This window comes from Carettochelys insculpta, chromosome 2, assembly GCF_033958435.1.
Source record: "Carettochelys insculpta isolate YL-2023 chromosome 2, ASM3395843v1, whole genome shotgun sequence".
NCBI classification, from domain to species: Eukaryota; Metazoa; Chordata; order Testudines; family Carettochelyidae; genus Carettochelys; species Carettochelys insculpta.
The window spans coordinates 160,810,812-160,838,357 of record NC_134138.1 but is presented as its reverse complement, the minus strand read 5'-3'; the positions used below and the strand labels follow the sequence as shown (position 1 = coordinate 160,838,357).

General features: G+C 45.2%; 1 protein-coding gene across 1 annotated transcript in view; it reads left to right on the top strand.

Annotated features, from left to right (window-relative positions):
• The window catches only part of LOC142009614 (dynein axonemal heavy chain 5-like), a 254,663-nt gene that overhangs the window by 6,123 nt on the left and 220,994 nt on the right, over positions 1–27,546 (top strand). The window contains exons 3-12 of the mRNA XM_074987917.1: positions 5,236–5,424; positions 5,528–5,602; positions 7,411–7,500; positions 12,781–12,852; positions 17,349–17,450; positions 21,594–21,780; positions 23,433–23,598; positions 23,704–23,797; positions 26,641–26,739; positions 27,178–27,359. Of these exons, the coding sequence (XP_074844018.1) occupies positions 5,236–5,424; positions 5,528–5,602; positions 7,411–7,500; positions 12,781–12,852; positions 17,349–17,450; positions 21,594–21,780; positions 23,433–23,598; positions 23,704–23,797; positions 26,641–26,739; positions 27,178–27,359 (1,256 nt within the window). The remainder of the gene's footprint in view (positions 1–5,235; positions 5,425–5,527; positions 5,603–7,410; positions 7,501–12,780; positions 12,853–17,348; positions 17,451–21,593; positions 21,781–23,432; positions 23,599–23,703; positions 23,798–26,640; positions 26,740–27,177; positions 27,360–27,546) is intronic.

The window sequence follows — 27,546 nt, the reverse complement described above, 5'->3', positions numbered from 1 at the left end:
CGGTGCACACCCCCAGGCTGAGGGGCGGGGGTAATAGATATGGCCAGGGCCCTCCACATGCCCAGATGACCATGGCCCCAAGGACAGCAGTGGCATGTCCCTCACAGGAGTGCATCAGCCTCTGCCCCCCCCAGCACGACAGTGCCATGCCCCATCCCCGGGGCATGGGGGAGCGGAAACTCTAGGGTCCCCCGGGGGGAGGGGGTGGGACACCCAGGAGCAGCAGCAGCAGCAGCAGCAGCAGCATGTGATGGAGTGGGGGGAGTGCAAATGTGAGACTCAGGCTAGATATGAGCAACAAGCTGAATAGCTCCCAGTGGCTAAGGATGATCCTGGGCCTACAACTGGCAGGTTACACCTCTGCCCTGAACAAAGAGGAGGGAGGAGCCGAGCTGGATTTGAATCGGGGGCCACAGTTAGAGGCTAGGGGAAGGGAGAGCTAGAAGGCTGCCTGCCTGAGGAGGGGGAAAGCTACACCCCAGAGGGGCACCCCTTGGGGTCTTCTCCCCAGGACGGGTTGGAAGGACTGTCTCTGACTGCTGTACTGTCGCTTCTGGGAGAAACTGGGCATCTGTTGCCTAAGAAACCTCTCCTGTCATACCTGCTGAGTGAAGTGAGAGTCACTCCCGCCAGGGGATGGGGTGCAGTGCCGGGGGACCCTTGAACCCCATCACAGCAGCATCTCCCAGGGACGGGGATGGGGAACCTGCAGCAGAGGGGTGGAGAAACAAGGGCCACGGCTCGGGGCCCACACTAACGGCTGTCTCCATTCTTCTTCCCCTCCTCCTGTGTTCCGCAGCTGCACCATCGGAAGGACCGGAGAGCGCCGGCGAGGCTTCAGTCGTCCCGGAATCCCCTCCGGGGCCATCACTCCAGGCCAGCCCCTCGTCGGAGCAACGACCGGCCCCACGGCGGGCATGACGGCGGACCCAGCAGCAGCAGCCGCCGGTGACGGACCCCCCAGCTGCTGGCCCTTCACCGCCGGCAGGTGGGGGTTGCGGAGCAGCGGCTGCGGGTGGAGCAACGCTGCCTCCACCTGCAGGAGCGGGTGCTGGCCTGGCGCCAAGAGGCATGGGGGGCCTACATGCAGACATTCAACCGCATAGCAGATTACCTGGCCCCCCATGCTGCGCCGGCCACTGCTGCGCCCGCCCTGCGTGCTCCACCCGCTGCACCACCCGCTGCTCCAGTTGCCGCGCCGTCCACCGTTGCCCCGCCACCCGCCACCGAGGGCCATTCCGCCGATGGGGACCTGGGGCCAGCTGACACTCGCCAGCCGTATCTTCCAGTCTGCCCGTCCCCCAGCCAGCCCCGGCCAGGGCTGCGGCCGAGGCGGGGATCCCGGTCACCCACCCCCAGTGCTGGACTGTAGGGGCGTGGGGCCCAGGACGTGGCCCCCCCCTTTGTATATATTCCCCTCACTTTTTTGGTTTTTTGCCCTGTACATAGTTTGTATTTATTTATTTGTGACCCCCGTTTTCACTGTCTGAGCCTTCCCCCCCCATGTAAATAGTTCTCCCCTTTCTTGTTATCCCTGGTTTTATATTAATATACATACATATAATATATAAGTAAGTTAGAAGTTCTATAGTTATTATTAAGAAGAGTTCAAGTAAACATGTTTGATTTCACAAACAAGTGTCTGCTTTTATTTGTACAAGAAAAGTGGGGGGGGGTGCTGTTGGGTGCTCCGTGGTGTGGGCGTAGGGGCAGGGAGTGTTGTTGAGGATGGGGGGGGCAGTGGGGGGCCTGCCAGTGTTCACCCCGCGGCCTCATCGAAGTGGGCCCGCAGGGCCTCCCGGACCCGGGTCCCTTTGGGGTCCACCTGGCGACTGGGGGCAGCGGGTGGCTGCACAGCGGCCCTGCCGGCCTCCACACCCCAGCCCTGAAAGAAGGTCTCCCCCTTGCTCTCCACCAGATTGTGTAGGGCGCTGCACACACCCACAATCTGGGGGATGTTGGTGGGGCCCACATCCAGGCGGGTGAGGAGACACCTCCAGCCCCCTTTGAGGAGGCCAAATGTGTGCTCCACCACCTGGCGTGCGTGGTTCAGGCGCTGGTTGAAGTGCTCCTGGCTGACAGACAGATGGCCCGTATATGGGTGCATGAGCCAGGGCTGGAGGGGATATGCCGCATCTGCGATGACACAGAGGGGCATGGTGGTGTCCCCCACACGGATCTCCAGCTGGGGGATGTAGGTCCCCGCCTCCAGCCGGCGGCACAGGCCCGAGTTCCGGAATACCCGGGCGTCGTGGGTGCTGCCAGGCCAGCCCACATAAATGTCCTGGAAATGGCCCCGGCTGTCCACCAAGGCCTGGAGGACCACTGAGTGGTAGCCCTTCCGGTTGATGTAACATCCTCCACTGTGCTCCAGGGCGCGGATGGGTATGTGAGTCCCATCCAGAGCCCCGAAGCAATTGGGGAAGCCCAGGGTGGCAAAGCCCGCGATGGTGGCATCTGGGTCCCCAAGCCTCACGAGCCTGTGGAGGAGCAGGGCGTTGATGGTGCGGACGACCTGCAGGGGAAGCACATGGGAGAGCACCAATGAGGGGTGAGCAGGGTATGTGTGGCCCTCCCCTGCCAGGGCCCCCCTCCCCTCCCCTCCCCTCCTCTCCTCTGCCAGGGCCCCCCTCCCCTGCCAGGGCTGCCTCCTCCCCCTTCCCCGTGGGTCCTCTTACCTCCATGAGGACAGCCCCGACGGTGGCCTTGCCGACGCCAAACTGCTGGCCCACGGATCGGTAGCTGTCTGGAGTGGCCAGCTTCCAGACAGTGATGCCGACCTGTTTCTCCACAGGGAGGGCACGCGGCATGGCGGTGTCCTGGTGCCTGAATGCGGGGGTGAGCCACTGGCATAGCTCCAGAAATGTCTGCCGGCTCATGCGAAAGTTCCTGAGCCAGTGGTTGTCGTCCCACTCCCCAAGCACCAGCTGCTCCCACCAGTCGGTGCTGGTGGGGTAGCTCCACAGCCGGTGGCGTATGAGGCGGCGGGGGGGTCGGGGTGCTGCAGGGTTGGGGGTTGCGTCCTCCTCCCCTGAGGGCAGCTCCTCCTCTGTGGCAAGGAGGTGCTCAGCTGCCTCCTGCATGGCATGGAGCAGGGCGAGCACTGCTCCTGCAGGGGCGGCTGGGTGGACCTCTGGCTGCTGCTGCTGCTGCTGCTGCTGCTGCTGCTGCTGGGGGTCCATCATGACTGCGTCGCCCGAGGTGTGCGTGCCTATGACTCTGCAGACCGCGTGCTGTGCAGGCTGAGTGTGTCTGGGAGGGGCCCTTTAAGGGAGTGGCTAGCTGTTGCCCCGGAAGCGCTAGTCCGCCCTGTGATCCTGTCTGAAGCTGTGCCTGGCACCCTTATTTCGATGTGTGCTACTTTGGCGTGTAGACATTCCCTCGCAGCGCCTATTTCGATGTTGTGCTGCGCAACGTCGATGTTCAACGTCGACGTTGCCAGCCCTGGAGGACGTGTAGACGTTATTCATCGAAATAGCCTATTTCGATGTCGCTCCATCGAAATAAACTACTTCGATGTAGGCTTCACGTGTAGACGTAGCTTTGAAGTGGCAAATTTTGAGGAGTAAAGGGACTTCAGAGTAACCCGGGCACTTTGAAGTATCCACAGGTGAGCCGTGGCTACACGCAAGCTGGCACTTTGAAGTCTGCTGCTTCGAACTTTTCACGGGGAAGAATTAGCTTTATGAAGTGCTGCATATGCACTGCTGCACTTCATCAGTAATCTCCCAACACCCTACTTACCATCCTCCCTTTGAAGTTGGGAGCAAGTGTAGACACAGCCTATAAGTTGCATTATTTAGGAACGTAACCTGGACTTATAACAAGGATCCCCTGTACCCACTTCTAATACTTCAGGTACAACAGTGGAAAAGTCAGACAGGGCTGATGGCTCATCAGTGAGGATACTAGACTATGAGAAGGCCTGGCCTTCTTGCACAAATTCCATACTGTCACTGACTCATGAATGCTGTGATGCTACACAGTCAGGTGACTTGGTCACCTAATCCTAATTGACGTCTTGGACTGCTGAACTGTTCCACTGGCGGGAGAGGGGGCGGAATCAAATAAAGGCTTCATGCTTTATGCAAATTGTATATAAGACAGGGGAGGAAAGCAATCAAGATCTTCAGTTTGCTTCTCCACCTCCCCATTCAGAGTGATACTTGAAAACATTGGGAAGCAGTAGGAACTGGAGGAGGGTGGGAGAAGAACTGATGGACTCAGGCTAGAAAGATAAATCTGGCCTGTGAAGGCATATACTTAAAACAGAGTCTAGGGCAGTGGTTCCCAAATTTTTTGGCATCATGCCCCCCTTTTGATTTTTGAGAAACCCTCACGCCCCACCATCTTTTCTACCCTGGGCCAGCCACCCCAGCTGCCTGTGAGCTGCTTGCCTGAGCCCCTCTCCTCCCGCAAAGCCAGGCACCACAAGCCCCTCATCTAACGCTATCCTTTTCCTGCTCCACAACCCACATTCTCTCACTTTTGCAGGAGGCAGCTAGCTCCATGTGGGGCTTTGCTGGCTTCCTGCTTTTTATAGCAGCTGCGCTGGGTCACCCACATGAAATGGCAGGGGCTGAGAGTCGGAAGCTAGGGCTGGCTTTTTCTTTGGGTGTGGGGAATGACTGGGTGGGGCTGGGTTGCCTCGCATCTACCCTGGAATTTCTTCACGCCCTCCCAGGGGGGCATGACCCTCCAGTTTGGGAAACCATGGTCTAGGGGGAGTGGAACTATTACTAGTAACCAGTTTCTTTAGTGAATAAAGCTTAGTTTGAGTGATTTTCTTTATTTTCTTAGCAACCTGATTTGTTCTGCGTGCTACTTCTTTAACCAGTGAAAATACCTTTTTTGTAGTTAATACACTTATTTCCTGTTTGTAATGTAACTCAATCTATATAATTTCTAACTGGGGGTCAGGAGAAAGTTGTGCATAGCTTCCTCCACTTCAAGGCAAGAGGCTAATTTCTAAGGGAGGTGAATATCTGGGAGCTGTGGCAAGGTGCTTAAGCTGAGCCTTCCCAGACCTGTTTCCAGTGTCTACATCATTCTGCAGTGGTGTGCAGCCTTACCTGCATGTATGCTGGAGGAGGCATGGTGATAGATCATGTTAACATCAGATCTCCCTATCCAAATAAAACTGGGTTAAAAAGCAACAATATATGCTTCTTAATTTTAAAATGAAAAATGGGTGTTGAAAAATAATATATTTTGTAATACATTTTTGTCTTTTAGCCAAATGGGAAGAAGAATGTAGCACTGTCCAGTGAAGCTAAGAAAGAACTGGCCAAGCAGGCCAAAGTCACTAAGGAGGAGAGAAGAGCTCAATTAGATGACAGACACAAGTATTTGATACTAAGATTAGCAGATGGGATAGGCTTAAAGGAACATGAAGTCGAGGAATTTGTTATTTCTGATGAGAAGGTAGTATTTATTTTGTATTTGTTAGATATATTTCCTAAATGGCCATACCTTAGGCTGTTCTCAGAATACTTTATAATTAACTATTGTTGTAATTTTGGTTTAGTTTCAGCTCATAGGAGAATTCTTTGCAGTGAGTGGACTTAAAAAGTTACTTTTCTTTTACCAAGATTCATGGCAGGTATGTATTTATCATTACTGTTGCAAATGCAAAGTTAGATTAAAACATTTTTGAAAGGCAATTGCATCATCTACTAGAAAGCTCAGAATATCATTGGGAGTATTCTCTTGCAAATACATTTGTATTTAGAAACCATAGTTCTAATTCTGCTCTGTCTGAATTCAATGGCAAAATCCCCATCAACATCAGTGGAAGTAGAAGTAGGCTGGGTATGGTACTATTCTTCAGTTCAGTAGAAAAGAGGAAGTTATCCAGATTTCAAACGGATTCATTTTGGCGAGGGACTCAAAAACTGTTCACTCTGGTAACCCGGTTGCTAGGATAAGGGACTCAAAAACTAGGGAAACTATGAAACTAAGAGAATTGGACCAACTATTTTATTCTTCCCCCTCCGACCTGGGCCATGCTCAGCTCTAGTGACAGAGAAGCTCTGATTCCAGAAAGCAGAAAAAACGGACAACATATCAGTTCCTGCTAAATCTCAGCGGCCTCCATGTTCTTCTCTATTCCATACTATGGAGCAGAGCAAAGCAGCAGACTAAAGCAGATAGGGAGCGCTACCCTGTACCATCACTGTAATGTACAGTGCACTAAATGACATGTGTGCTTAGCTTCAGAATAATTGTGGGGGTAAACAACTTAATCAGTTTTAATAGCCTGACAAATTTAAGAATGCAGTTGTGTGATGATGCGGGGCAGTGTTCAACCGCTCTGGAGCTCACTTCCAGTTTACGTTTTATATTTGAAGCTCTTCCATTAGTAGAAAGGGCCAAATCCTTAACCCCTAATAAGGTGATTTTGTGATGCCACAGGAGCACACAGGGACCTTATGAGTTAGCAGAGCATTCCTCCTGCTTACACTGGCATTCCTGGAGTCCCTTTTGGGCCCCCCAGTACTGGAGGGAAGGGTGGGGGGTGAGCATGCTGAGGCCAGTTGGAGGCAAGAGGGAACATTTTGGGTCTGTGAAGGGATGGAACTGGAATGTGATCTACTTCACTGATTCCCTATCAATGGAATGATCCTTCAGCGATTGTTCTGGCTGACATAAGTCAGAGCGGCCACATTGCTTCTCTGACTGGTTCTGGAAGCTGATTTGAACCCTGCTGCTCACCGAGAGCAATGGAGCTGTGAAGGTAGCTTGCCTATGTTTGCCAACTCACCACCTCAGCTGCATTCCATTCACTTGGGGCTGGAGCTGTTTTGGGCAGCAAGAATGGCGATGTTGATCACTAGCGGGCATTACATCCTGGGAAATCTGATGGATTTCAGTGAAGACATCTACTTAGCAGCACCTGTTTTCAGACCTGTGCTTCTTCCCTTCTTCAGAGGGATAGGAAAGTACAAGCGCAGTAAAGGGAGACAGTGACAGCCCAGGTTGGTGGGAGCCAAGTTTTCAGAAGGAGGGTTGCACTCTCTCCCAGATTCTCCAGGTTTGGCAGTAAATTCTCCATGGATCCAGCAGAAACGTAAAGTGTCAGGGTGTGGTCTCTACTCTTTCCATGTGACTTTGAACAACTTGTTCTCATGAAGGAGGATTTCCTAAGAAACATTGCAAATTAAGTTTTCTGACATTTTTTCCCCTTCCTCCAAGTTTTTCTGTGAGAGGAGAACATTTAAACTAGTTGCAGGAGTCTGTGATCATGCACTAACTACTCAGATAAAACTAACGGAAAGATTATGTCTGGAGCTGATTCAGAATAAACACTATTTATAATTTATATATTTAAGTAAGATGGATTACATAGTGATTAGTAGTTTCCATAGAATTTTGATTTTAGTAACATCTTATTTATGATTTAATTGGCAGCAAAAATCAAATGTTCCTTTGAGGACAGATGGGTCCTCCCCCAGTTCACTTTTGCAGAAGAAGTTGTTCATTACCATGGGCTCTACTGAGGTATGACTAATTCATTTCTTAGGTTACATTTATGAATTCTTTGATGGTGGAAAATATGGTCCATTGGTAAGTGCTGAAAGTGGTTAAAATAGCCTTATATAACTGTTAGTTATATCTGCATCTCCATAATTGCAAAATCTAGCACCAGATTATAAATGGAGACAGGATTTCTACAGAAAAACTGAGCATGAAGGCATTAGTGTTTAACAAATTTCAGAGCTCATTTTCAGGAGGAGTGCTGGTCAAATAATTCATTGTGACGAATATTTTAAGTGTTGGCTTTTTCTTTTAAATAAATGCTTATAATTCATGAACTATATTTTTCACGATTCAGTCATCTCTAGTTTAAAGACAGAACCTATTGTAAAAATAGGCTTTTGTTCTTTAAAAAGTAATTATTTTTGAGACTGTGTATTTTAAAGGATAAAATTATATCTTTTCTTCCAACAAAAGGTATTCAGTTTTGATCCTATCCTATTCTATTCTATATAGGGAATACCACCTCTGTCACTATAATTTACAAGCATCTTCTAATAGCACACTAAATGACATGTGTGCTTAGCTTCAGAATAATTGTGGGGGTAAACAACTTAATCAGTTTTAATAGCTTGACAAATTAAGAATGCAGTTGTGTGATGATGCAGGGCAGTGTTCAACTGCTCTGGAGCTCACTTCCAGTTTATGTTTTATATTTGTAAAGTTCATGCTTCAGTGTTTCAGCCTGCAACTATCTGGAGTCAGGAAAGCATTGTCCCAGTGTATTCTGGGAGTTTTTTTCTTTTTTAAAATCTTTTCCTTCTGTGGCACAAGGGATGGCCACAGCTGAAGGTGGGACATTGGGATGGGATACTGGGACATTGAGAATACCAGATGTTCTCTCTCAGGTGCTTGGCTGTCTGGTTCGGGATATAACTCATCACCAGATGTGAAGTCAGGAAGGAATTTTCCTCCATGTCAGATTGTCGATGACTTTGGTGGTAGCGTATTTGAATTTGTCTGCAGCATGTAAGTGCAGGTCACTTGGCAGAAGTATATGGATATATCTCATTTTAACATTTCCCAGCATTTGTGGGGGCCTTGATTACTGGTGTACCTTAATCTCTCTTAGTCTTTGTCTATGGCACTGTGATGGGGCAGACTAGGCCCTAAAAAGCTTCTGCTGAGACTTTAGGCCTTGCCCCATCCTCCAAATGATAGGCAAGTCTTCCACGGAGGCTTATGTGATGGATAGGAGAAGCGGCCAATCAGGAGCCAGGAAGGCCTATAAAATGCTGCAGCACCAGAACCAGCTCAGTGTGGTTGGTGACTTCAGTGAGAGAGGACCTACCTTGGAGAACTCTGTGTGAAAACCTGGTTGGCACTGCAGAAGGTGCTGATGGACTATAGGTAGAAACCTGAGAAAGGCAAGGACTCTATCGTGAGTCACAGAGCTTTGGTAAGGGCAAGGATTCTTCTGAGAGCCATTATAAAAAAAGTGCCAAGATGGGCCCTGTCAGCAACATATCCCAGAAAGGATGTGTATCTCCACAGAGTGTGATTCGGCTGGAGGGCTCAGGCTAGAAAGACAACCATGATTGCTATGGACTCTGACTGCGTATAGATATCTGAGTAACTGAAAGACTTGTTTATGTATAGACTGTTACATAGCCAGAAGACACCTACACCCCAGCAGATGAGGGTGCTCACGAGAGATGAGGTAAAATTCCGTACTGGCACATAATTGTCTAATTCCTTGTGGGTTGTCATACTTTCCCGTCATTTCAGTTGTTGGGTTTAGTATGCAGGTGCTAGGTGCTGTTAGTGGCCTGTGATACATAGGAGGCCGGAATACAAGGTTCATTCTGACCTTAAACCTTGTGACTTTGTCAGCAAGATCCACATGATCACATAGTGCATAGCCGGCTAAGTGGGGTAGAGTGATATCCTGGCTTGTCACAAGCTGTTTGTGTAGACAAGTCATCAGACAAGGCAGATTAAAAAGTGTGTCTTGCACACGCTGGAGCATGTGCTGGTGAGATTTGTGATGGTTCCTGGTGAAGTTCATTTCACAGTCTAAACTATGAAAGCTCATCTCTTGCACAGGTGCATTGCAGAAAGTCCTGTTGTGCCTAAGGAATAGAATCTTGGTCCTTCCCCTAGAGCTTTAGATATGCTATGCTCATTGAGTGCCTTCAAGATAAAGACAGAGACCTTGAACTTCATTTACTCTTCTATGGGAAGCCCAGATAGGGGCGAGCTGAGGACATGTGTGGCAGCCTGCATTGCTGAGGTGATGCACTGCAGTATTCTGTACTAGTTGGGGTTTCTTAATGCATGATGATTGCATGTCCAGACATACAGTATTGCTGCAGTTCAGATGAGAAGTGGCAAAGGCATATAAGCTAAGATCAGGCCATCCATGGGTATGGGTTGGTAACCAGCTGGAGATTCATAGAAAGTATTACCCATGGATCTTACTTTGTGAAAACTGAGGGTCAGTGAAGAAACCAAGAGCATGCATAAACTGTGGATTAAATTGCTCACTTGCATATGTGTCCCTCAACCAAGGGAGAGTGCAGTTTGGCTGCAAACTTTACAAGGACTTTCTTCAACTCATTAAATAAAAAGGAAGAGGAAGAAATTACAAAAGGGAGATTTAAAAAAAAAAATCCCCAGACTCCAAAACCTATTTAGAAAACTGAAGATACTTTTTTCCAAAAAAGTTAATGTACTGTAAACTGTAATTTAGCAACATTTTCACTAAAATGTTGTGACTGAAAAATAAAACATTTAGACAATCAGTATTTTCTTGCAATTCTTCTTCTTTTTTTCTTTTTTTTTTGACAAAACCACTTTTTCCTGGAAAGATTGTGCACAAATACTTTTGACCATTTCTAGTGGTATATCTGTAGAACTCTCATGGGATCATAGAACACTAGAACTGGAAGGGACCTCGAGAGATCATGGAGTCCCGTTCCCAGACCCCTCGGCAGGACCAAGCACCATCTAGACCATCCCCGATAGGTGTCTATGTAACCTATTCTTAAAAATCTCCAGCAATGGCGATTCCACAACCACCCTAGGTGATTTATTCGTGTTCAACCACCCTGACAGTTAGGAAGTTTTTCCTAATGGCCAATCTAAATCTCCCTTGGTGCAGTTTAAGCCCATTGCTCCTTGTCCTATCCTCAGAGGACAGGGAGAACAATTTTTCTCCCTCCTCCTTGTAAACCTCTTTGAGGTTCTTCAAAACTGCAATCATGTCCCCTTTCAGTCTTCTCTTTTCTAAACTAAACAAGCCCAGTTCTTTCAGTCTTCCCTCATAGCTCATGTTCTCTAACATTTAATCATTCTTGTTGTTCTCTGAACCTTCTCCAATTTCTCCACACCTTTCTTGAAATGGGGTGACCAGAACTTGACACAATCCTTCAACTGAGGTCTAATCAGGGCTGAATAGGGTGGAAGAATGATTTCTTGTGTCTTGCTGACAACACTCCTGTTAATGCATCCCAGAATCTTGTTTGCTTTTTTTGCAACAGCATCACACTGTTGACTCATATTTAACTTGTGGTCCACTAAGACCTCTAAACTCCTTTCCGCTGTACTTCTTCCTAGACGGTCGCTTCCCATTCTATATGTATGAAGCTGATTGTTCCTTCCTAAGTTGAGTACTTTGCATTTGTCCTTATTAAACTTCATCCTGTTTGCTTCAGAACATTTTTACACTTTGTCCACATCATTTTGAATTATTTATTCCTTTAATTAATTAATTATGCCTTCTAAGCAATTGCAACCCCTCCCAGCTTGGTATTATCAGTAAACTTAATAAGCGTACTCTCTATGCCAATATCTAAATTGTTGATGAAGATATTGAATAGAACCAGTCCCAAACGGATCCCTGTGGAACCCCACTTCTTATGCTCTTCCAGCATGACTGTGAACCATTAATAACTACTCTCCAAGAATGATTATTCAGCCAGTTATGCACCCACCTTATAGTGGCCTCATCTAAGTTGTATTTGCTTAGTTCATTGATAAGAAGTTCATGCAAGACTGTGTCAAATGCCTTACTAAAGTCTAAATATACCACATCCACTGCTTCTCCCTTATGCACAAGACTTGTTATCCTGTAAAAAGAAAAAAAAAACAAAAACAAAAAAACCAAAACCTATCAGATTGGCCTGGCATGATCTATTCTTTACGAATCCATGCTGGCTGTTACCTGTTACCTTATTTTCTTCCAAATGTTTGCAGATTAATTCCTTAACTATTTGCTCCATGATCTTTCTCGGCACAGAAGTTAAACTGACTGGTCTGTAGTTTCCTGGGTTGTTCTTTTTTCCCTTTTTATAGATGGGAACTATGTTTGCCCTTTTCCAGTCTTCTGGAATCTGTCCTGACTTCCAGGACATTCCAAAGATGATACCTAAAGGCTCAGAAACATCCACTATTAGCTCCTTAAATATTCTAGGATGCACTTCATAAGGCCCTGGTGACTTGCAGACATCTAATTTTTCAAAGTAATTTTTAACTTGTTCTGTTTTTTATTTTATCTTCTAAACCTGCCCCCTTCCCACTAGCATACATTATGTTAGGCATTTCTGCATCCACCTTCTTGATCAAGACCGAAACAAAGAAATCATTAAGCACCTCTGCCATTTCCAAGTTTCCTGATATTGTTTCTCCCTCCTCACTGAGTAGTGGACCTACCCTGTCCTTGGTCTTCCTCTTCCTTCTACAATATTTATATTTCATCTTTGACTGTTGTGCCTAAGGGATACCATGATAAACAAATACATAAATAGAAGCACGAGCACAGCATTTTATTTGGATTTTAATATTATTTTTAAACTTGTTTAGCTATAGAGACTTGTAATTTATCTGAGTGTTGTATGAGAAACTGATGGTGCAGTTCACCCATGATTCTCATTCACCAGAAATGTATCTGGACTGAAAAAATATGCTTCTTGGAATTGTTTTAATTATATAAATGGAAGGAAAGAATATTCCAAAATGGTTTCTTCTGGCCTAAAAATGTAATGAATATGAAAGTACTTGGAATATTTGAAAATTTGAATATTTCCTATTATGCTCAGTGCAGTAATGCCAGCTGAGGAACAAAGCAGAGTGACTGATATTTGAAAACTAGGTATTTGCATATAAGTGCACTGTCGTTTCAGTAAATGCTTCATTAAGTTTTTTCAAGTAATTGATTTTTCTTTATAATCTAGTTTTCAGCTCTTTCCAATTTGTTCAGTATATTATTTTTACTTGTATATATTTCTGTCGTTTTTTTTACAGGGCTTAACAGGAACTTGTGCCTTTTTTCTACGGACTACAGATAAAGCCGTAACTACAGCAAGTATCTCTCAGGTCAGGCAACAATTATATAATGTTTACAGCTTACTTGAAATTTTGAACTTCATCCCACAAACAGGAGCAGTGGGAAGTGTATGCATGACAAGGGCTACTTGGCTATGTTAGGAGGTTTGTTTATGAGCTGGAAAAATATTTATGGCCTAGCAGCATTCTGATGTGAATAACTGTGAAGGGAGCTATTCACACTATTTATGATGAGTGTCAGCAAAGCTCTGATAATCCAATATATGAGTAAAATTCCCTTATTTTCTGAAGTGAAAATGTAGACTTCAACAGTGAAATGTTTAAGGGCCACAAACTGAAGACTTTACTCACAAAAACACAATAGGCGAAAGCCTTATTTTCTTCTATCTACTGTCAATTCAAGTTCCTTTGCAGCTGCATCACAAATTGTGCAAACACCAATTAAACAGATCAGTAGTTTCCAACCTGGGGTCTGAGGGCACTGCAGGGGGTCTGTGGGAAAAAAAAAGAGAGAAATAAAAATGATCATAGAGAAGAAGTTTTAAATAAATTGCAAAGTTAAAAATCAATAACTTGTGGGGATGAACTGTGCAATCAAATTGTTGTGATGTCAGAAATGAACATGCATTGTTTTAAATGTTAATTATTTAAATTTCCTTTTTCATTTAATGATGTGTACATAGTGGCTAGAATTGGCTTTGATGGGGTCCATGAATGATTTGAGGAGGTGATTGGGGGTCCAGAGGAGTGGAAAGTTGGGAAACATCAGAATAGGTGCATCTTTTAAAACATTTAAAAATATTCCTTAAAACTAAAGGTGACATATAATCCAAAGCATGTCTCTACCCCATGCAGCAAAATACAATGATAATTTTTGTGTCATTTGGAATGATTGTCATTTTCGGGAAACACTGCAGTAAAGTTATAAATGGAATCCATACATGCCAAATTTAAAATGCAGGAATTAAAAACATTAGAGTCTGAGTCTGAGTCTATGCCTTTCCAAACTATTGCTGCATTTGTTTTTGTCAAAAGCTGATGAATTTTGCTGCGCAGCTTCTTTCCTCATTCGTCACTAATGGCTTCATGCCCCCCTCGACTCCCATGGATGTCCTGATAGGTTGGGGGAGCCAGGGGGAACTATATACAGGGGTGTTGTGGCCCTGGGTGGGTGCTGTCCAAGCCCCAGGAGGGCTGAGGGCTGGGTTGGGGGGGCCTCTACCTGTGGACAGGTAGTTTTAATTGCCTGTGTCCACCCCTAGCCACCATGTCCAGTGTCCCTGTTGGGGCTGGGCCGATGCCAGAGGCTGGGGGCGGGTAGGGGCGCAGATGGGGTGAGACCTCTGAGGGCTCCCTGGGGTCAGAACAGAGGGAGCTGGGGGTGGGAGGCATGACGTCCCCCTGGCTAGCCCTGGCCAGCAATATATTGGCCAGCTGTATGAGGCCATCTGGGGGCAGGTGGTTTGGGACCAGGGGAGTGAGGTTGGGATTGTGGGTGGGGTGCGGTTCGCTGCAAGGGGGCAAGGGGGGACTGGGGATGGGAGGAGGTTGGAGGGGGTGAGGCTGACCAGGGGACTGGGGGGACAGGGGAGGTTGGAGGTGGGGAGGCAGGAAGGTGACTGGGTGATGGGGTGGCAGTGCGGTGGAGGTGGGAGGTGTGGGAGTGGCTTGCCAGGGGGTGGCGGCCAGGGCCAGGTGGCTCACCATGGCCTGGGTCAGGGCATCAAGATTCACTGCGACCTGGTCCCAGGCCTGCCACTCCATGGTGAGCCACTCCCACAGTACACTGGTAAGGTCCCACAGGGCTGCAGTGTGGGCAGTGTCACCCGCCTCGTCCTCCCCACCCTGGTGGTGCTGGTGGATGGCCCGATGGCGGCCCCGTGCAGTCCTTGCTCGGGGTCTGAGTCCCTACCCCTTGCCCTTGGTGGTGGGGCTGGTCCAGCTGCTGGCTGCAGAAGCTGTAGAGATAGAAAGGGAGAAGGGAAAGGGCCATTAGTCCCCGACGCAGGACCCTGTGTCCCTGCCCATCCTCTGTCTTGGTGGCCCTGCGATGCCCATGTTCCAGGGTTCCCCGCCCGGGTGCCAAGTGCACGGGCTCCCCCTCGCTGCTCCCTGGTCCCTCCACAGCCAGCTGGCTGGTGGTGCTGCCCCAGCCACGTGGTGCTGAGTGCCACGCATCAGCCTCCTGGGGCCAGGGGTGCATAGCTGTCTGGGGTCCACATGCACCGGGGCTAGTGGCCATGTGGGAGGCCTGCAGCCACCACAGGCAGGACCAGATGCCCCCTTCCCAGGCTCTGGGGTGGCTGGTGTGCACACCACCTACCTGCGGGTCCCTCCATGAAGTTGGGTGAGGCACGGGTGGATGAGACCTGGCTGGGTGGCCTGGATGGGAAGTTGGTGACGAGGGCCCCCTCTCTTGAGCCCTCATCGTTGCTGGTGGGGTCGAGTCACCGTGCTGTCCGCAGGTGCCTGGTGCTGGCTGCCGGTCCTGGGCACTTCTTGCCCTCCATCGTTGTCTCCAGCTTGGTGTCGGGCTCGGCTGTGTCCAGCACAGTGACCGGGTGTCCAGCCTTCTTTGGCCCCAGGAGGCGCTGGAGCTCCTTAGAGTAGGAGCAGCTTGTGGGAGCTGCCCCCGACTGCCCGGCTGCATGGTGGGCTTTGCATACCCCAGTGCAGTTCTTTCGCCTTCGAATGGACCTGGTCCAGGGTGCGGGTGGGGTGGCCCTGGTCAGTCAGGCCCTTTGACAGGTGCTCAAAGGCTACAGCTCTGCAGTGCCAGACCCCTGTGTAGTGGAGGACCTCCTCATCCTCCCATAGGGAGAGGAGGTCCTGGAGCTTGACCTACGTCCAGGAGGGGGCCTGGTGCTTTGGGGCCTGGCTTGCCTACTGGGAGGGCTCCCTGCTGTCCTTGGGTGGTCCTTGGGGTGGGCAGGGGTCCAGGTGCCTGGCTGTGGGGCCAGGGAGGGCAAGGGGCTGGCTGAGGCATCACAGGAGCCAGCAAGCTACAGAGCAGCATGGGCTCCCTGCTGCCTGCGCACTCCCAGCTTCCTGCCTGAGGCTTGTGGGAGCCTGTGTCTTTAAACACAGCCGGGCGCTGGAGCCATAGAGCTCTGCTTGTGCTGAGAGCAGCACCGCTGCCTGCCAGTTGATCACTGCCATGGAGGACTTCCTCTTTTGGAATAGCCGTCTGTGGAGTGTCTACCCTTGCTCTCTTTTAAAATACTCTTCCGAGGTGGGCCACTCTTCCCACTGTGGGAATGGAGGACCAGCTTCGACGGAGCGCCCCCGTTCTTTCAGCGTTACTTTCAAAAGGGCATGTGGTCTGCGTAGCGGCTCCCTGGATTATTTTGAAAGAAGACCTTCTTCTGACCTCAATTTCAAATGTATTTGCTCGTGTAGACATGGCCTGCCTTAATAGTGCCTATTCTGAAACAGCAATTTTGAAACAGGCGTTATTCCTTGTGGCATGAGGTGCGCCGATCGATCATATTGTCATGAGCAAAAGGTTCTTATTGCATGCTCCTGGTGCTGCCTTTCTGCAGCCCTCCAAGAATGCACTCTACTCCTCTGCATTCCCTGAAGCACCCCACTACCTCTACTCCTGCATCGCTTTTTATATATGGGCCAGCTGTGCCCTCATTGGCTCTTCCTTGCACAGCCTCCGTGGGCTGCTTTTAACCCTTTTTCTGCCAGCATGGGGCTGACTGCTCCATTACAAATTAATACATTATATCAAGTTGCTGTCTAAATAAATGCTAATAATTAGTTACAGGAGTGTGCTTCTGTCTTTGGAAGAACTCTCCTATGCTGTGTCTACACTAGCTCCCAACTTCGAAGGGAGCATAGTAAGTAGGGTGTCAGGAGATTATTAATGAAGGGCTGCTCTGCATATGCAGCACTTCATTAAGCTAATTCTCCCCCGTGGTAACTCCAAAAGTGTTAAACTTCGAAGTGCCAGCTCGCATGTAGCCACGGCTCACCCGCCACTACTTAAGTGCTGGGCAACTTCGAAGTCCCTTTACTCCTCAAAATTTAAAATTTTGAGGAGTAAAGGGACTTGGAAGTACTGGTGGGTGAGCCATGGCTACACACGAGTTGGCACTTTGAAGTTTAACACTTCAGAGTTGCTGCGGGGAAGAATTAGCTTAATGAAGTGCTGCATATGCACTGCAGCACTTCATTAATAATCTCCCGCCACCCAACTTACCATGCTGTCTTCAAAGTAGGGAGCTCGTGTAGACAAGCCCCTAGTGATTTGAGCTGAAGGGGGCAGCTTAGTCCCAGAGCCTCCAGCAAAAATATTGAACTGCCTCCAAATTCCATAGTTGGAGGTCATGAACACATTAGTGATGAATGACAAGAGCATCTGCTAAAAGAATATTTTTAGGTCAGAAATTTCTCATTCCTATACATTTAGGTTATAGAGTAAGTACATCCCTCTTAAATGTGCCTGAAGTTCACTTAGTCACTAAACTGCAAAAGTTTCATGTGAATATATTCTGTTAACTATATTTTCCCCCTCAAAGGAGGTGAATTTTGGCATGTTTGATTGTACTAATGGAAATATCCTTCAAGGCCTTGAAATTTTCTTGAACCAAGTCATGGTACCAGCACTTAAATCTCAGCAGGTAACTAATCAGTATGTTTTCTGAACAAATTCATTCTGAATTTCAACTAACAGCTGTTGCAATCTCTCGTAAATCAGATGAGCATACAAGTGTCTGTCAAGGGGAATAGAGATTTATATAAAGGCCTTTAGTGGCGTATGTACAGGTCCTGACCGTTTTATCTGGGAATCTGAAATTCATATTTAAAAATACTGTGATTTTAAAATACCATAATAAGGTAATCATGACAACAGAGAGAGTGATACTAGGGAAAGTCTGAATAACAAGAAGGGCCATTTTCTCTGGATTTCAGCATAGCTAGGCCCATGATTTAATCCAGAGATATGTACAGTTAGAGGGTTTGCAGTATTTTAGCCTATCCTGCACGGCCCAGCCTACTGGAATTTTCCTGGCTTTGTGAAGCTGTCCAGGGGTTCTGATTTGGTCTGTTGAAACTGAAGGTGGGACCAAAGTAAAACTTCGCATGTGAGTATCTTCAGATGTTGTGTTCAAATTTGGAAACCGTGTTTTGGAGCTCAGGCTTGTCTCTAGTAAAAACTGAGGTTTTTAATCCTAGTTTAATTAGAACCAGTAAGTGGGCATTTTGGCCACCTTTACACATCCACACTATGCTGCTTGTTTCTTTTTGCCTCATCTGCACAGACTTCTGTTGTTTTGCCTGCATTGTCCTTGTAGATCAGTGTGCCCTTGGTATCACAATGCAGTATTGTGTCTATATTCATCAAAGACATTGTGGGTGGGACTTGCCAAAGCTTCAGCCCCCGCAAAGTGATTTGGTGTCATGTGTTCCAGATGCTGCTCTTTTTATTTTCTTTCATCCTGAAGTAGGAAGAAAGATTAGTATCTAACTTCCTCCCTTCAAAGGCAGCCATTGTACTGAAGTCAAGATGAAAAGAAAGCCCAGCAAGTCACCTTGAGAGAAAGAACTCAGGGCAACATTTCATTTCCATGTGGTTTTTTGCTGATTTGTGTCCTCTGTCGTTATGTGTCTTGCCTGCCCAGGCGCAGAGTGGGCTAAGCCAGTTTCTTGCAGTAACAGTTGCAGTCAGAAGCATAGAGGTCATTTTCCTTATAACCTAGTGGCCTTACCATAAAGCTTTTTAAATGGCTGACTGTGATACAAGCCAACTCCATTCTGACCATCATTATAAATACACAGAACTGCTAAATGGTGTTGCCTGCTCTTGTGATTTTATTGTGGCTTTCACAATATTTGGTGTTTTTCTTAACCTCAGCTGTTGGAATCAAGAGACTACATAAGAATCTCAGCTGTCAGTATGCAAAAATTAAGATTTTTTTAGGTTTTTTTTAGGATTTTTTTTAGGTTGTTGATTAATTGCAATTAACTCATGTAATTGACTCAAAATTAATTGCAATTTTAAAATTAGTTGCACTACTAAACAATAAAATACAAATTGAAATATTTTAAATATTTTTGGATGCTTAAATATGTTGATTTCTATTACAACACAAAAACGAGAAGTTGTATCTGATGAAGTGGGCCTTTGCCCACAAAAGCTTATGCTCCAATATACCTGTTAGTTTATAAGATGCTGCAGTAGTTTTCATTGTTTTTGCAGATAAAGACTAACATGGCTACCCCTCTGATACGTATTACAACATAGAATACAAAGCATATATATATTTACATATATGTATATTTGATTACAAATGTTTGTACTGTAAAAAGGATAAACAAAGACATAGTATGTAGAATGTAGTATGTAGAATGCAGAATATTTTTTGTTCCATAACAGCACTCAAAAACAAAATAACGTAAAATTTTAGCACCTACAATTCCACTCACTTCCTGTTCAGCCAATTGTTAGACAAACAAATTTGTTTACATTTGTGGGAGATAATGCTGCCCACTTCTTATTTACAATGTCACCGGAAAGTGAGAACAGGCATTCGCATGGCACTGTTGTAACCAGCGTTGTCAGGTATTTAAGTGCCAGATGTGCTAAATGTTCCATGCCTCTTTATGTTTTGACCACCATTCCATAGGACATGCTTCCATGTTAATAACGCTTGTTAAAAATACATTAATTAAATTTGTGACTGAACTACGTGGTGTTGAATTGTATGACTTCTTCTGTTTTATGCGCATTCTGCCATACATTTCCTGTTATAGCAGTCTCTGGTGACCCATCACAGGTTCATTTTAAGAACACTTTCACTGTAGATTTGATAAAATGTAATGTACCAATGTGGGATTTCTAAAAAGAGCTAGAGCACGTGACCCAAGGCTTAAAAATTTGAAGTGCCTTCCAAAATCTCAGAGGGATGAGATGTGGAGTATGGTTTCAGAAGTCTTAAAAGAGCCACACTCCAATGCAGAAACTGCAGAACCCAAACTACCAAAAGAGATGATCAACCTTCTGCTAGAAGCATCTGACTTAAATGATGAAAACAATCATGCACTGATGCTCACTGCTTTGAATTGTTATCAAGAAGAGCCCATCAGCAGCATGGACACGTCTTTCGGGCATAAAAAGATGTATGACTCTTTTGCACATCTGACACATAAATATCTGGCAACACCAACTAAAACAGTGCCATGTGACTGCCTGTTCTCACTGTCAGGTGAGACTGTGAACAAGAAGCAGGCAGCATGATCTCCTTGTTTGTCTAAGCAGTTGGCTGAACAAGAAGTAGGACTGAGTGGATATGCAGATGCTAAAGTTTTACATGATTTTATTTTTGAATGCAGTTATTTTGTACATAATGCTACATGAATAAGTTCAACTTTCATAATTAAGAGACTGCACTACAATAACTTGTATGAAATAGTATTTTTCAATTCACTTCTTTTGTTTTTTACAGTGCAACTATTTGTAATAAATATAAGGTGAGAAGTCTACACTTTGCATTCTGCACTGTAATTGAAATCAATGCACTTGAAAATGTAGACACTGTCCAAAACATTTAAGTAGAGGGTTTTCTATCATTGTTTAACTCTGCAATTAGTCATGATTAACCTTTTAAATTGCTTGACGGCCCTAGTTTTTGCTGAACTGTTAGGAGGTTGTGTCTAAGCCTGGCAGAAATGCTGAAGGGCAACACTGTGGCAGTGCATTGGCCAGTGGCAAGAGCTCATTGCCAAGGCTGAGGGGAAATTGGTACTTTTCTCATCCACTGGGTTCCAGCATGGGTCCCAATAAATTGTAGGTCAAAATGTATAGCATAGTGAGTAGGTGCCAGTTATACCTGATCCCTGGGGCACTTACTAGTTTGGCTTCAGTTCCTCTGTTGGTACCGTTGGTTCATTTCACAGTCCTCTATGGTCCTCTCTCATTGCACCTGGGAAAGACTTATTCTCAGCCGTAACTTGTCATGGCCAGCCTCCATGGGGCCTGCAGCAGCCCAGCAGTTGGGCCTGGTCCTGGTCCTGGCCAGGTGAGTTCTCAGCAGCTTCTCTGCAGGAGCCTGAACTTCACAACTTCTCTCCTTCTTGGTCTGCCTAGACTAGGGGTCAGCAACCCATGGCTTGAGTGCCAAGAGTGGCATGTGAGCTGATTTTCATTGGCTTGCCAGGCAGGAGCTCAGCCCTGCCCCTCTTCCCCCAGGCAGCCATGAGCTTGATCAAGGCCATGCCGCCTGCGGATCAACAAAAGACCAGCTAATGCTACCAACCGCCACCTGAATGGTAAAGCTCTGCCTCTTTATTAATGAAGCTGTGGTAAGTAGGACTAAGTAGTATCACTAAGAAGTATCACTGGCGCTCGGCCTCTACGCAGAGGTCAAAAGGTCAAGCTTTGGCACTCCAACTCAGAAAGGTTGCTGACCCCTGTCCTAGACTGATCTGAGCTGCTGCCTTTTGAGCTCAGCATCCACTGGAAGCATGTCCAGCAGTGGCATGTAGCTGTGGCTTTCTGTGTCCAGAACTGCTCCTTAACCCTCACTTCCCCACTGCAGGACTTGTATGCCCCATCACACTGACAAGCAGAGAATTAGTGTACACATTTCAAATCAGGTATGCTGAAGCACTGAATAATATATTGCCAAGGGCCCTATACTGCCTAGGAGATGATCTAATGGGAAAGACTTGTCTTTAAATTCTGTTAAGCAATACTTTTCTAATAAAAATGATAACTTTGTCTTTATATTTTTTCCTGGCATTAATCATTTTCAAATAATCAGCACTGGGGAGAGGTGAAAGAAGGCTTGAAGAACAGACAGATACAAGACTTTCTGTTTTCTGTGGATAAATTTGTGCGTACCTTGTCATCAGCAAGACAGAATTTAGAAGATAAAATTCAGCTGCAGAAGATGGATATCGAGAGCTACCTCAGTACCTTGCATAACCCTTCTGACTACATAACAGCAGGTCAGGAATTCCTAGAGGTGAAATACTGAATATTCCAAAGCAAACAGGGAAATGAGACTGTTGATAGAAAAAGACATGTTCTATGTCCTCTGTGTTGTTAGCAAAGATTTCTGGGGAAGGTTTATTCATCCTCTTCCTTAGAGCTAGATTTCTTCTGATGCTTGATCTTAGAAGTGGAAGGTAATTTCATGTTTTTGATCTTAAAAGTTACTATGATGCGATAAATGCAGCACTAGGACCATCCAACTGAGGGTGAGGGAAGTGGGTTTGGGAAGGATGGCATAGAAAGGGTGATAAGCTGCTACGTGTGGAATGATCCTTACTTTCATTGCTCCTCAGGCACACCACGTACACTATGGCTTTGAGATCCATGGATTGGAAGGGGGATAAGAGAGAGGGTGACTTGGGGATGACCCCTCTCTACAACAGTGGTCTGTCTTCCTTGGCCCCTTACTTGTCACCATATGACATTTCAGCGTAAGATAATGCTGATCCGCTCAACATTATCCGTCAAAAATTTGAGGCACAACAATCTGTCGACAGAAATGCAGTGTAGACTTTCGGGTGCTGGTCAGCCCTCTTTGCAGAGCTGCCATCCTACTTTCTGGCACCAGGGGGCAGTGCAGTCTGGCAGTTCTCTGTCATCAGAGCAAGTTGTGTATAGATGCGATATGTTGACAGGTTCTGTCAAGATTTGTCTGTTGACAGTAACTTCTCTCGACAGATGCTTATAGTGTAGACATAGCCGCTATGTATTTAAACTCCCTTAAATGGTATGTTCTGGTGGAGTTGCCACTGGAAAAAACTATGGCAGCAGAGCTGCTAAAGGATCCTGGGGCATTAACTGAGCAAATACCTTGCTCTCCAAGGGATGGCACAGGGTCTGCAAGCTTTGCTTCTGGATCTCAAGGAAGTGCAAGTTTGAAGGGCCTCTGCAGACAGAGCAATTTGAAAGACATTTTGATTTAAAACTTGCGGTGCTTCCTGGTCCCTGTGTGGAGTGTTTTCTACCTTGGGGGCAATGTGGTCCTCTATCTTCACTGGAGGATGAATGGGAGGAGATGGTGGGGAGGGACCCCATGCTTAACCACAAGTAGAGTTAATAACTAACCATAGTTCATATGCCAGTGCATTAATTTAAATTGTCAGTGAGATAGACTTGGCATTTTTGCTGGATATGAAAATCTCACATGACAAGTTCAGCAACATTCCAGTGCCTTTAAAGTATACCTCTGATTTTCAGGTTTAGCATTTACCAGTGGTAGCAAAGCCTGACATCCTTGCTCAGTTTTATTTTGTTTGGCTTTGCTGGGAATTTGGAAATTTCCCTGGGCATGGACATTTTTATTCCCAAAAATTATGATTACAGGGACCATACACTGTGGCATGGTAGTGTACAGACTGTAAATAGGTGAATGGCAAGGGAGAGAAAGATAGTGGCAAGGTAAAGGATCTGCTGCATGGATTCTCTAGTCATCCATCCCAGGATTGGGGTGAACAGTGGGTTATTTTGGGCTAAGGAATCTTTCCACAGTCAGCTTTGCATCCCTTCTGGATCCAGGCAGTGAGAATTCTTCTGAAGAATGTTTAAATGTGTATATGTGTCTTGTCATTTATTAGTAGAACACAATCTTTGTCTTGTGGTTTTAAAGGCAGTAACATTGAGGTCATTGAGAAACTTGAAGGTGTGCTAATGATTTGGATCAAACAGATTGGACAAATTTTGGTGGAAAGTGAACAGATGAGAAAAGAGGCTGATGACATTGGCCCATCTGCTGAACTGGAACACTGGAAATCAAGAATGGTGTCATTTAACAGGTTAAAGCATTGCCTTATTCCTCTTGGAGGTGGAAGGGGCATTTTATTTATCAATGTGAAGTTTCACTGGCAGAAAAAAAATAAAATGTATTATTTTTTTCAAAGCCTTCTAGATGAGATCAAGAGTCCAAGAGTAAAGAAGGTTCTAAGTATTCTTCAGGCAGCAAAATCGAGACCATTAAAGCAGTGGAAAGAACTGGTAATGATTATGCTTTTAATAGAAATAACAAGGAAACTTGTGGCATCTTAAAGATTAGGAATTGTATTATGCCATCATAAATATAAAATTGTTAGCTTTTAAGGTGCCACATAACTCTTTCCTGTTTTTGCTGAAACAGACTGAAGCGTCTACTTCTGAAAACTATCATCTTAATAAAAATACTTTTAAGTCAATTCAAAGCAGGCTGCTCCACTTATGCTACACAAAGAAATGAACCCACATAACCAATAATAGTTTGGATGGTGCTTTTTTATGTGTTGGGGTTTATTCTCTTTGACCTAAATATGTAAAACCAGTTCCCTAGATCTGGAATCAAGTATACATAAAGGTCGGAGGAGTCAGGGGAACAACCCTATCCCAAACACTGCCACTTACAAAGATACCTATACAGGCCTGTGGGACTGGCAGGAATTGGATAGTGGAGGTATTGGCTACAGACCCATTCTAGCTTTTTCCAGGGCATTTACTACATCAGACATATGGACACCTGTGATACAAACTTTATGATGCGAAGTGTAGGCACTCCAGAAAAACAGACTCACAAGTAGGTGACCTCAGTTTCAAAAGCCACTGAATGCACCTGTAGAGGCATAATGGGCAGAGAAAGCAGGATTACAACCAAGATCTTATAAGAACGGCCATACTGGGTCAGACCAAATGTCCCTCTAGCACAGTATCTTGTCTTCTAACAGAGGCCAGTGCCAGATGCCCCAAAGGAGTGCACGGAAAAGGTAATCATCAAAGTGATCCCTGTACTGACATCCATTTCCAGCCTCTGGCAAACAGAGGCTAGGGACGCCATTCCTACCTATTCTGGCTAATAGCCATTGATGGACCTAACCTCCATGAAAGTATCTAGTTCTTTTTTGACTGCTGTTAAAGACTTGGTCTTCACAACCTCCTCTGGCAAGGAGTTCACAGGCCTATTATGCACTGTGTAAAGAAAAACTTTAGTTAGTTTTAAACCTGCTACCCATTAATTTCATTTCATGACCCCTAGTTCTTATGTTAAAGGAATAGCCAAATGACTTTTCCTTATTCAGTTTTTCCGTATCAGTCACGATTTTATACACCTGCATCATATCCCCCCTTAGTCTCCTTTTTTCTAAGATGAAAAGTCCCAGTCTTTTTAATCTCCATATGGCACCCATTCCAAATTTCTAGTAATTTTTGTTGCCCTTTTCTGAACCTTTTCCAATGCTAATATGTTCTTTTTGAGAAGAGGCTGTACACAGTATAGAAGAGGTGGGTGTACCATGGAATTTTATAGAGGCAATAAGATATTCTCTGTCTTATTCTCTATCCCCTCTTAAATGCCTAACATCCTGTTTGCTTTTTTGACTGCTACAGCACATTAAGTAGATGTTTCAGAGAAGACTTTACTCCTTAAAGGGTGGGTTTACTTTGAAAATAGTCTGTGGAAAAATGATACCTTATTACTCAGTCTTGTTGTGTGCACTCAGAGACATTTCTGCTGCCTTTTGTGGTAAAAAATAGTATTTGGTCTGTTATCCCTGCAAAGCCAACACATGTAAAAGACAATGAACTGGATATCATTTCTTCCTCTGCAGTATCAACAGAATTATTTATTAACGTTCAAATCAGTCAGACCTGCATAAGCTGTTGTAAACAAAATTGATGCACAGGGTTCATTGAGGAACCACTTTATGAATGTGATAGTGTATAAGATGGGAAGAATCCAGTATATTTTAGAACTTGAGCTGTTTTTTCTGGGCTGGCAGTTAGAATAATGAACTGTCTCTATGTACATTGAGCATATTCAATATTGCCAACACTGAACATTTGAACTTTGTGAATCAGGCTTCCAAAATCACAATATTGGCTAAAAAAATCATGATATTTTACAAAGTGGTAACATTGTGCTGTTTACTTGCCTCACTGTTTTTGAGCCTTCAGGGTTTGTTTTCAAGTTTGTTGGTTATTTTATAAACCAGGAGAGGTAGGAATTTACTTTAATAGATGTCAGTTGAAATTCTGTTGAAATTTCATGACTTCAGGAGTGGGGACAAGAAAAAAAATCACCATTTTTGTGATAACTTCGTGATTATTGCCAGCACAGCTTTGAAAAGGATGCAACTGCAAAGCCATTAACATGGGACCCTATTTTCACTGATTTTTCAGAACAGAATTGCAATTTAATCTTGCAAAACCCTGTTAACTTCTGAGGAGTATGCATAATTCTGTCCCAATGCTCTTGATGACCAGATAGCATAAAGACTGGCGTAGATCTTGCCAGTTCTTACTCAAACAAATTGTTTCTGATTCCACTGGGGCTACTGTTAGACTATAGCAATCTGTTGACAGAAGTCACTGCCGGAAGAGATTTACCAACGAACTTCTGTCGACAGAGTGTGATCACACACAAAAGCCAATTGGAAAGGACCTGGAAGAACAGGAGACAGGCCTGTCCATTGTCCTGGATGCCCTGTATGTTGAGAAGGCCCCCCAGAGCATCCACCCAGCCTTTTTGCTGATAGAATTTGTTGACAGCAGTGTTACGCCTCATGGCGGAGGGGCAGAATGCTGCCCATGAAAATGCTGAGTTTTGTCTACAAACTGTTGACAAAACACATTTTGTGTGTGGATGTTCCACAAGTTTTGTCAACAAAACAGGGGTTTTGTTGGCAAAACTTGCTAGAATTACCGTAGTCGTAGTCGCTGACTACTTGTCTGAGTAAAGGTTAGCAGAATTGGCCCCTGTATTCATTCCTCTTTTAGTACATGCAGGAGAAAGGTAGTGAGACCAGAGATTTGTGTGATAAATCTAATTGATATAATTTTAGTTACTTTTTCCCTTTTAGGATGGTCATGTAACAAATGCTGCCAATGAAGCTAAAGACAACGTAAAATATTTATATACACTGGATAAGTTTTTTGGTCCACTTGGTAAAGCTTCACCTGTAAGTATTTTTATTTATTTTTTTATAAAAAGCATTTAGACACTATGAAACTTAGAAGAGGGGAAAAAAGGGTTGTTACTCCCAGTAGAGAGTGACTTTTCCTTTCCATTTTCAAATGTACCAGCTTTACAATTGTTGAATTGAATGTATTGATTTTGAATAACCCTCCAGAAATGGAAAAGTCTTGCTTCTCACATAGCAGACATCTGTTATTCTAGAGTCTACTGCAGGGCCAGGAACAAATCAGGGTGATATTCTCCCAAGCCCATGCAACTGCTAGTGCTGAAATTAACTGCCACTGGTAGTAAATTGGGCAGATCTCTCTAATACGATTGTCCCTTTACTTCCTTACATGTTAAGGTTTGCAATAGGTTTTCATATTTACTAGTTTTTAGGAAGTTTGAATTGCTGGTTTTTCCCTTCCCTTTTGTGTCTAAGGCAGCTATGGTGGAACACATACCCAGCTTAATGAACAGTATTCGTATGATCTACAGTACATCCCCACATTATAATACATCAGAACAGATGACTTCTCTTCTCCTCAAAATCACTAACCAAATGATTCATACATGCAAGATGTATCTGAGTGAAGGTGTTTTGAAAATCTGGGACCTGGACAGGTAATATGACATCTTACTAGGTTTACATTAAAAAAAAACAAAACAAAACAAGCAGTGCTGTTGCACCTTGAAGACTAACAATTTTATTTACTAGCTAAGGAGCTTTCATGGGTAAGACATTTGTAAAACAAATATAAGAAGGTTTACATTCTTCCATTAAGACTAACCACAAGTTCATAGGTTAAAT